We start from the raw sequence: 10,619 nt of genomic DNA, 5'->3' as shown, positions 1-10,619 counted from the left end.
CAGCCTGGAGTAACTGGGCCCCAGGTAAGCTGCTCAATACTTCCCAGCACCAGGACTCCCCTGAAACCCACAGCACCTTTATCCACTAACCCTTAAAGTGCCCATGGTGTGTGCAACCCTGCTAAGAGGTGGGGCTAAACCTGAATGCAGAAGCCTGCCAACTGGGAGACTTTCCACCTGGGTGACCTAGGCAAGTCCTTAACCTTGCTGGTTCCCAGTGGCCTCTTCTATTAAACAGGGTAACACCCCTTTGTGGCAAGGCTGCTCTGCCCTGTGGAAACACCCAGGCCAGAGTCCTGCTCGAGTGGCCCCGTGGGCACTGACAGCAGCAGCGGTCCTCACATGTGGTAGAACAGAGTGCCTGCAGTCTGAAGCTAAGCACCATGTGGAGGCAGACACCAGAAGGGCCCCAGGAACTCAAGCCAGCTGAGGTCAGTGGGCCAGTGGGGAGAAGGCAGGGGGAGGAGAACTGCCGTGGAAGGTATCCCCGGCTGGCCAGGGGGCGTGAGCAAAGAGGCAGAGGGAGGAATGTGCAGGGCATCCTCCAGGACCAAGGATCAAGTGTCTGCCCTGGTCAGAGGGTGGGAGGGGCCTCTGGGCATCAAGGCTGCCAGGTGGGCAGGGCCAGCCAGAATGGCCTTGACTCTGCTCCATGGCTTGCCTCAGGCTGGACTTGCCTCTGCCCATGATCTTCTCAGGGGAGGGAGGAGGTGTGCAAAATGGTATATTAAGAAGATTAATCCACTGCAGTGGTGGCAGCCTGCGGATGGCTTGGAGAGACGAAGAGACTGCGAGCGATTAGGGGATACTGCAGTGGTCCAGGCGGGAGGCCTGAGAGCCGGCTCTGACAGACATGGATATGCCTTTTGCAGGGAGAGAGCAGGTGGGGACAAGCCCGACCAGAACTGAGGGGGGTCACCCTGGCCCTGCCAGGTGCCATCCTCATCCCCTACCTCCTCTGAGGCCACCTGTCCCCGGGACCCTGGAACCTCTGCTCCCCAGTTCCGGCTCCTCGGCTCACCTCACCTCTATTTTTGAGAGTTCTGTGCCACTTTCACACTCAAAAGAGGGGGCACAATTGGGCCACAGTGATGGGGCAACGGCCACTGGGTCAGCGGGACCTCGGCCCTTCTCCTCCTCCAAGGAGGTGTGGGAAGTCAGGGACGCCTGGGCAGCAGGAGGCTTCTGGGAGACCTCACAGGCCTCATCACACAGACCACGGCCTTGCTCTTCGCCGTCCCCCTGGAGGGGCCTCCTAGCATGTTTTCTAGCCCCTCTAGGCCCCCTTGTTAGGGGTCATTGTGCTTCAGTACCTCATAACCAGGGATGACGTTAGTCTCTCTGCATGGTCTCCTGCCAGCTCCCCAGAGCCACCCCAGGGGGACACACAAGCTGAGTAGGCACAGGACACCACCACAGTGCTTGCTCGGCCTGAGAGAGTCAGCCCAAGCTTCTGTGACTTGAACTTGTGAAGCTCTGGCCCCTGCCCCTCATCCGCCTGTACAGAACCTCTCTATCCAGTTGTGGTGGGCCATCTAAAGGCTGCCCTCAGGCCGCAGATCTCAGAGGGTTCCTGTCCAGTCCAGGTTAGTCCTCCCTCCCCCAAGCCCGCCTCTTTGCTGCAACTGACCAATTGCTGAGCTTTGCTATTTACGAACCCGTGCTGACTGGACAGGGGAATACCCTACTGGGCCCCAGGGTTGCTCTGTGCCTGTATGCGTGGTCCTCATTGTTGGCTCTCCGTCTTTCAGCCCAAGAGCTGCTTCAGATCTTCCTCCCCTAGGCCTCCATCCCACTTCCAACCTGGCCTCTTGCTTCCTGGGGCTTCACTTCCCTCCCCGAGACAGCTCTGCATCCTACAACCTACTCGTCTCTCTTCCCACCTGGAAAGGAGCCAGGGCCTCCTCCACCTGGACCTTCACCCACACCCTGGCTCCCCTGGGCTCCATCTCATCAGCTGTCCCTGTTTCCTCACGTCTCCAATATCCCTTCCCCTGCCTAAAAGCTGAAACCTTCACATGGATCCAGGCCTGTTCACCCCTGAACCCCGGGCCCCACCACCCAGCTCTCTCCAAGGACCCTCTTCCCAGTCTTCAACTTCTGGATGCCTGAACAATACCTGGGCCTGCACCAGCCTCCCTGCCTGTGGCCACCTCCCTCTACTTCCCTGACTCTGCTGGCCATTTCCTGCCCTCTTCTCCCTCTCCCCTGCCTTTCTCCCCTCAGGCCAACATTCCTCAGAGTTCAGTAGAGCCCACTTCCTTCCCTGGGCTCTCCTGCTTCTCCGTCTCCTGCACTCCCACCTTTCCGGCTGTCACCAGGGTGTGGATGACACAAAACAATCTCCCTCCAAGCCTTGGCTCTTCACCCAGAGAGCCAACCTGCCTGATAGCCTTCCCAGGATGGCCCACAGCCAGCTCAAATGCAGCACATCCAAAACAAACCCTCTCACCTCCTCTCCCAAACCTGTTCCTTCCCCAGCTTCCTGGTTCCATGGACTTCCCTCTCCAGGATTCCATCTTGCAACCAGGAGTTGTCTAGGACTTACGCCTGCCCTTCATCCCTCTGGCAGCAGGTGCCTGGGCCCACAGACCTTGCCAATGGAATGGCTGTGCCCCACCCACTAGTTCTATTTCCCCTTCACATCCTGGGGGCCCTCCTTGCCTCTGATCTGGACGATAGAAATAGTCTCTGGGTCCCACCCCCAAGCCAGCCCACACCTCCTGGAAGCTCCAGATTCAAGAGCACTGCTGGATTCACTTCAAGAGCCCCTGCTCAGATAACTTGGGGTGAAGCGGGGGAGGCTATATGATGGTCCTTCAGAGCATCCCATGCCTCCCTGTGCATTCCCAGGCCAGGCTGCCAGAATTCTCCCCAATCCCTCCACCAGACCCCTCTGCTCCTGGCCTCAGCTGTCAGTGACACTTTTCTTTCAAGGCCACTCTCACAAGATACCTCCTTCAGGAAGCCCTCCAAAATCCTTGACCTGGGTGTGAGCTCTCTTCTGTCCCCAGAAATCTCCTTTACGGCATTTGGCATAATCAAGCAGAATGACTTTTCTGCTGGAACCTGTTTCTTTGGAGCTCCTGGCACTTCCCATACCCCCAGTCTATTATTCTCTTCAAATGTGCTGTGCACAGGAGGCACTCCCCATGTTTGATGAACTGGGGGAGCCGTAGAGCCAGAGGATGCCCCCTTTAGCAGGCCATCTCTAGAAAAGCACCCTTCTCCCTCCCACATGTGGAGAACCTTTGAAAGTCTGGGCCCAGGGCAACTGTAAGAGATTGTCCTCCAAAGTCTTATTTGGCCTGTAGTCTCAGCTCCTCTGTCTGCAGGCCAAGGACTCCTGGGAGGCCCAAGGAATAGGTCAGGTGTCTGTAAACTCCCATCCTCGAAGTCCTCACTGGGGTATCCATGCGTGTGTCTATCTTTAAGAGAGATGGCCCTAGCTTTAAACAGAATCCAAAAGGAGTTTGTGAACCCCCTCAAAGTTAAGACCTACCACATCTGGTCTCTTCCTCACCCTACCCCACCCCAGCCTCCCTTGCCTTGAATAGCTGACCTCACTCACTTATAAATAGAAACCCTCCCTGAACATGTATCTAGAGCGACAGGGTGGGCCCAGAGTCTGAGAAACGAGCAGGAGCATCACCTGCCCTGTCCTCTCGGGCCTGAAAGACTGTCTGTTCTGGACCCTCCCTATCTCTTCTCTGCAGCCCAGGATACCAGTGGGCTGTGTGCCCCTCCCCACCCCCTGCTGTTGGCTCTCTTCTAGAGTATGAGGTTGGCTCCAACTCTCAGCAATCCAGAACTAGGAAGGAAGGTGATTATGAAGTTCCTGTGTCCTGAAGACCTCATCCTCCTGGAAGGCCTTGTCCCCATGCATACCCAGCCAGACAGGTTCCAGGAGACACCTCTCTTCTGCACTCCAAAGACACCCTGGGCATCCCACAGGCAGTTTGCAAGGAATGCCCTCTAGCCCAAATATGCACAAGCCCCAGTGCTCCTCCCAGAAGCAGAAATCTGGGTGTCATCCTTGCTGCCACCTCACAAATATCCAGCTGGAGTTGAGTTCTACAGATTCAGCCACTGCCTGCTCTTCCCAGCATGCTTCTCTCTGTCTCCAGGGACAAGGTATATGAACTGGCTGGATTATGGCAGTAGCCCTCTCCTTGGCCTCCCTGCCTCCCGTCTGTCACTCCCTTCTGCTCCCCACATGGCTTCTGGAAGACTTTTGATACAATACAAACACATACCATGGACTTGCTTAAAACCTTTGTTGGCACCCTATCATCTTCAGGATAAAATCCAAACTCTATCCTATTCCTCTCAGGACCTGGCTCTGAGCTTTTTCCAATCTCATCTCTTGTTGTTTGCCATCCCAGCCCCAACCCAGTGCCCAATTCACTCTGAACTCCTTATAAATCTCTCTGTTTTGGGGTCTGGTGCTTCCGGTCCTCCCCTATGCTGTGCCCTACCCTCCACCCTTTGCTAGCTACATCCCACTTTCCATTCAAACTCAGCTCCCAGGTCATATCCTATGGAAGCCCCTCTTGAATCCTTTCCCCAGTCTGGGTCACGGGTGACTCCTCTGAGCATCCCTTCCAAGCAGGCACTACATCAAGTAAGTGTGACTGTTTATTTGTCGTGGGATCTTTGAGAGGAAGGACAGAGTGCCTTGGCCCAGTGTTGTACTGGAGCGTCTGGTTATGCACGTCTCTTCCCAACTCCCCATGCAGTGACATCACATCGGGAGTTTGAAGCCAGCCACAGTGGGAGCATTTGCACCATGGAAAATGGTGAACACTGCAAATACCATAAATCAGGACCTTTTTTCTTTTTAAAGGGCTGGTTATTAAACATTTATTAGCATGCCATTGCTTAGGCCCAACTCTGATGCCCAGAAAATGTGTGTGGAATGGATGGATGGACAGATGGGTAGTTCACAATTTCCCTGTTCCACGTTCTGCCCCCCTAGTGGGTAGGGCACACACATGATTATACTTCTGACCTCAAGTCATAGCCCTGCTCCCTTCTCAGAGTCCTGGGTCTTTGTCCTCCTCACCAGTCTCTCTGAACAAACCAGCCCTGCCACTTTGCCACCAGCTGGTGGGTTAAGGGGTGGGGAAAGCAGGACGGTGTGAACAGCATAGGGTTCGCCTTGGGTAGGGTGGGGTACGACAAGAGTGCTTCCTCAGTCAAGAGCTTGGTAGAGTGCAGCTGGAGTATCTCTGTTCTTGACAGGAAAACCAAAGGAAGGGTAAGGTTGGTGACGGTGGGAAAGGACAGGGCTGGAAAGAGGGTTGGGCTCCTCCTCCAGGGAAGCACCAGCAACACCCTCTCCAGTGCCCCTCAGTCCAATCAATACCGGGATCGATGGACACAACTGCCTCATTACGAGCACCGCGGGGAAACCATGAGCCTCTGGCCTCACCTCTGTCAGCATCTGCAGATGCTCTTCCTTGCTGTGTCTCTCAGCTCTCTTGCTCAGCTGGCTCCTCCTCTCCTCCATTTGAGGCTCCATCAGAGCCTCTGTCTCCGGTCACTGCCCGGGCTGTTCCTGTTTGCATCCAGATCTCAGTCTGCCTTTGGCTTCCTCTCCATAACTGTCTCTGTCGCCCCTACATCTCTGTGTCTCTGCTTGTCTCTGTCTCCTCCCCCGAGTCTCCACCTCCCTCTCTATATCTCTGACCATCTCATCTCTGTGTCCCCCACCCCCTCGCCCCCTGCCCAGGTCTCCATCCCGCTCTCTCTGCCCTCATCTCCCCATCTCTGTCTCTCCCTTTCTCTTTCTGTCTGCCTCTGTGTCTCTGTCTTTTGGCCTCCATGTCTCCTTGCGCTTTTCCCTGCCCCCAACCCCCAAGCCTGCTCAGGCTCCAGGACCCAGATGGCGGGACATTCACGCCACAGTGCCTATAAGCACAGGGCCGTGGCTGCTTCTGGGATTTCCTCCCACCCCCAGCCCCTGAGCCTGCTGGGCCGCAGTCAGTCATCTGCCTGGCCTGCTGGGGACTCCCACTCACCCCATGGGGGCCTTAGCAACCAGGTACTGGGACAAACTCTTCCCTGGAGCAGACACTGTGCCACCACTGAGTAGGACTCCCTGCTGCTGAAGGCTTCAGAGGCTGTCCTCCGCTCTCCTCAGGAACTTGGGTAAGGAGATGCTGCAGTCTTCCCTGACTTATTGCTATTATTTCTTCCCCAAGGGGGTGTCTTTCTTGATGTCTAACTGAAAGCTCTCTTGCTGCAGCTTCATCTGGCCTCTGTTTCTGTGACTCAGCTTCTTTCCAGCCTAGTCAAATCCTCCATCAGCAGCGGAGGAGGCACCCCCTGGGGAAGGGGCATCTGACCATGGCCAGAACTGGGGTGAGGGAGAGGAGGCTGAGGTTCAGGCTTGGGAGCCGGCATAATGGGAGATTAAGAACTGCCATTACCTGGATCGTACCCTAGCAGCCTGGCAGAGCAGAGGACCCCTTCCCCAGAGGTTGGCTGAGAAGGCGTGAACACACATACACACGCCCCATGCAGCCAGACACAACACACCCACAAAAATGCCACTGCTGACCCTGCAGCCAGCGTCCTGCCCTACCTCCACTTCCCCCCACCTTACCCAAGGTGGGACCCAAGTTGTCCACACTCTCTGCTTTCCCCACGCCAAGAAAGGAACAGGGTATAGCCAGTTGGGTGGGGGTCACTGACACAATATGATATGATAGTGATGGGGAAAGGGCTGGGGTGCACTTGGCTGGACAGGGCAATTGGGATAGGAGCTGAGTGGGGTGGATGGTAAGGGGATTCAGAAGCCCCTGAAAAGTGAACATCACACGTTTGTTCCAGCCCGGGTTTGGATCTAGGATACCCCACCTCAACTGAGACTGAGTGCATTCCCTGCACTCCTCGGTGGGCACGCCTCCCCCTGGCTACCCCCCCGCCACACCATGCACGCATGCACACACGTGTGCGCCCACTCCACACCTCTGGCTCCCACATGCTTCTGCCCACGAGTTGAGGGGTTGGGGCAGTGCCTGGCTCCCGTCTACAGTGGGCTCTGGCAGCCCTGACTCTCCCCCAGGACAGTGAGAACAGAGAGAGGAGAAGAGCACAGAGGACCTGGGAACCACAGCGCCTGCCTGCTGGCCTCCCTCCTTCCTCAAGAATCCACCAAGGGGGTGACCTCGAAGGCCATCCGGGGGAAGGGCTGACTTCTGAGAGATCCTGTGGGGGGTGCAGCCACAGCCAGTTGTGAGGCCCTATGATACCTGCTCCCATCTCCAGTGTGGGAGTCGGGGGTCAGTGGAGTTCCCCAGGCCACCCCTTCTGTTTCTGCACAGCTCTGAGAGAGAAAACAACCTCTTCAATGTCTCAGCCCAAATCACATTGCTTGCAGCTATTGACCCCACAAAATAAGCCTGCTCCCTCTTCCACATGACAGCCCTTCAAATATCTGAAGACAGCTCGCCTGTCCCTGCTGAGCCTCCTTTTCTCCTGACTAAACATCCTGGTTCTTAGAACGATTCCTCAAACGCAAAAGTTTCAAGTCCCCTCATCATGCTGGGAGCTCTCCTCTACCCAGCGGCGCCCTCCCCGCTCGCAGCACGGCTCCCAGAACAGAGGCCTGAAGCAGATGGCCACCCTCTCTACCCTCCCCAGGTGCCGGCTCCAGGCGTCCACTCCTCACCTCTACCTGCACAGCCCCCTCCTGCCACCAGTCAATCACACCCCTAATTACTGAGTCAGGTGAATGCCAGAGGGCCCCACCCACCCCCTATCTATGACTTGTCCCTCCAAAAAGGTCTTGCCCACATCTGATGCTCAGCACTCATTTATATCCTTTAATGCCCACCTCTTCTCAGAACCCTTTCGATAAAACACACCCAGCTCAGACCCTGCCCCTGGGCAACCTCCACACTCTGAGACTGCATGACATTCACCGGCTTTCATCCTCCAAAGAGTTCCCACGCATCGGTGCAGCTCCCTTTTGTCCTCCTGGCCATGCAGGCTGACAGCACAGAGAGGAAACTGAACTCGGGGTGGGAGGAGAGGAAGATAGAGGATCCCCAGCCCGAGAACCATGCCTTGCCCGTGCCCCTACCTGCTCGTGGTATTCGATGCCCATGCTGAGCGTGTTGACCAGAATAGCAATCATGATTCCCCGACCAAAGTACTTGCTGTCCACAATCTTCCGGAAGGTGTCACAGATCAGCCTCCAGAAGGCCAGCACAGAGTTGGGCTCCACATCCAGCCCCAGGCTCCGTCGACGCCGACTGTGGGGATCCCGGAGGTCGCCATGCTGAGCATCTTGTGTGAACTCATAAACCGCCTCACTGTCTGAGTCAGGCATCTCGTGGCCAGTGAGCCCCACCTCCCCTGCCCCGGTCCGGGCACAGTAGGGACAGCTGTCTGGGCCACAGGCTCCGCTGGCCGCCCTCAAGCAAGGGCTGGAGATCTTGCAAGAGCTTTGGCAGGCGCCTGGGACAGGAAGGTAGAGGTTAGAGGCTCCAGGCTTTCCTACTTGGGGTGACCTTCCCTCAGCATGTATATAAAATGAGTGGGGGAGTTTGGAGTTCTTTCAATGGTGGTACTAGGCACTTGGTGGGCAAGGGTACTGAATGACTTGCAATGTGGGTGATCCTGAGCAATAGAACGCCCCCAAATGCCAATAGCATCCCACTGACAGTCACTGCTGGTTGTCCTCAGGTTTGGACAGCCTTAGATATTCATGTATGTTCTCACGCCAGACACTTGCACTTGTGCACTAGATACATACTTGTACACACACACGTACTGTGTACACACACATACCATTTACAAGTCATATGTACATGTAGAGCCAAACACAGGTGTACACAGATCTATATACATCACACAGTACATGTATGCCAGGCATGTGCACACATGGGCGTGCGTACACACTAAACAGGAGCACCACCCTGTGTGTGCACACACGTACCTACACACAGCAGACGTGTGGACACATGCATACATGAACAGCAGACGTGCGCATGTAGATGGCACAGACACACAGCGGTCACCTTTATGCACACACGCACACACCAGACAGCACACGTGTGCGTACACAGTGATCTATCCCAAGACACGGATGTCCGCTTAAATCCAGCTTTGATCACAGTCTGAGAGCTGCGAGGAACCTCAGAGACCACCCAGGTAAAGCAAGGATGTGAAGACGCCTGGCCTGGGGCCCAGCCCTTCCGCCTGCATGCAGGAGGACATCAGTAAGCACCACTCACAGCTGTGATGGTCCCGGCCTCGCCTCTTACACGGAGGGAAACAGAACCATACGTGTGTGTGGCTGGCGGCGCCCCTTGGCAGGGTAATAGAGGAGCTGGCAGAAGAACCCTTCCCATGTGTTCTGTGATGGCACCTTCCTGTCCAGCCCACATTCCCACATAACAGCCCACAAATATTCCACTTCTCCCACGTGCCACATTCTTCCTGAAGCACAGGCCCTGGGCTTCGGCTGCAGTGAATCTATAGAGGAGGGCTCGTCACCCCTGCCTGACTGGGGGACGCCCCAAGGCACAAGCACTTCCCTTCCCCACAACACTGGGTATTCTATCCACCAGTCTAGAGGCCTCTGAGGACTTGCTGCACCAAGCCCCAGGTCTCCCTACGGGGACAGAGTGACATTTGTATTTACATGAGTCCCCTTAGCGTGGGGCATGGGGCTCACCGTGCTCATACACCATTTCCCCCTCTGAACCTGTAACAGGGACTCTAGCGCATGGACCTCAGAGTCAGAGAGCCCTGACTCCACCCCTCACCAGTGACAGCGCCTGGGGCAAGTCACACATCCTCTCCAAGCTCCTCCTCCTCATCAGTAAGACAAGGAAAGTTTATCACTTAATCTGATAAGAGGACCCAACGCGGTTTTGCCTGTGAAGCATGCGAAAGGCACATAGCAATCGTCAACAATTGCAAACAGCATACAGCAGAGCATAGGTGCATGCTACAGATGACTACTGTTATCATTACAATGTAGGAATTATGACTCCCATTTTAATAGGTGAGAAAATTAGGGCTCAAAGAAGTGATGTGACTGGTTGACGGTCCCAAGGCCGAGAGAGGCAGAATGGGAATCCAGGCCGTGTCCTTCTGACTCCAGATCCCCTCAGTCCTCCCTGGGATAGGACGTCATCTGGTCCCCGGGTGAGGGCCACCAACATGCCTCCACCCAGAGTTCTCACCTGTGCTCTGGGTCTCCAGCAGCTTGTGCATAGAGCTGTAGGGCCTGGGCGGGATGTTGAGGCTGGTGAGGGTGGTGGGTCCAGAGGCGGGCGCCACCTCCATTAGTGCCTTCTCTTTGAGCATCTCAGGTGGAGGGCTGGTGTGCACGGTGGGGTACACCTTCCCACTGTCCACGGTCCTGCCCGATGCCTCCGATGGCGACCTGGGAGAGGGTGCCTGGCAGCGGACTGGCTCCAAGTGGCAATCAGCATGGTAGAAGCTGTGCACAGCCTCTGCACCCCCTGGAGGGCCCCTGGAAAGGGCAGGAGTTGAGGGTGGTGGCAGCACGAGCCGGCGGGACCCACTGGCATCTCTGTCCTGGATCTGCGGGCTGGGCCGGGGGGCCCGCAGAGTCCCATTGCCCAAGTGGTAGT

At 56.2% G+C, this 10,619-nt stretch overlaps 1 protein-coding gene across 28 annotated transcripts in view; it reads right to left on the bottom strand.

Moving 5' to 3' along the window:
* The window catches only part of CACNA1G (calcium channel, voltage-dependent, T type, alpha 1G subunit), a 61,903-nt gene that overhangs the window by 36,552 nt on the left and 14,732 nt on the right, over positions 1 to 10,619 (bottom strand). For all 28 annotated transcript variants that reach the window (XM_010842810.1, XM_010842803.1, XM_010842806.1 and 25 more), the window contains exons 9-10: positions 10,206 to 10,619; positions 8,093 to 8,469 (exon numbers count right to left, since the gene is read on the bottom strand). The exon at positions 10,206 to 10,619 is cut by the window's right edge and continues 10 nt beyond it. In XM_010842810.1, coding sequence (XP_010841112.1) covers positions 8,093 to 8,469; positions 10,206 to 10,619 — 791 coding nt within the window. The remainder of the gene's footprint in view (positions 1 to 8,092; positions 8,470 to 10,205) is intronic.

This window comes from Bison bison, unplaced genomic scaffold (assembly GCF_000754665.1).
Source record: "Bison bison bison isolate TAMUID 2011002044 unplaced genomic scaffold, Bison_UMD1.0 scf7180017864180, whole genome shotgun sequence".
NCBI classification, from domain to species: domain Eukaryota; kingdom Metazoa; phylum Chordata; class Mammalia; order Artiodactyla; family Bovidae; genus Bison; species Bison bison.
This window is presented reverse-complemented; position numbering and strand designations above follow the sequence as displayed.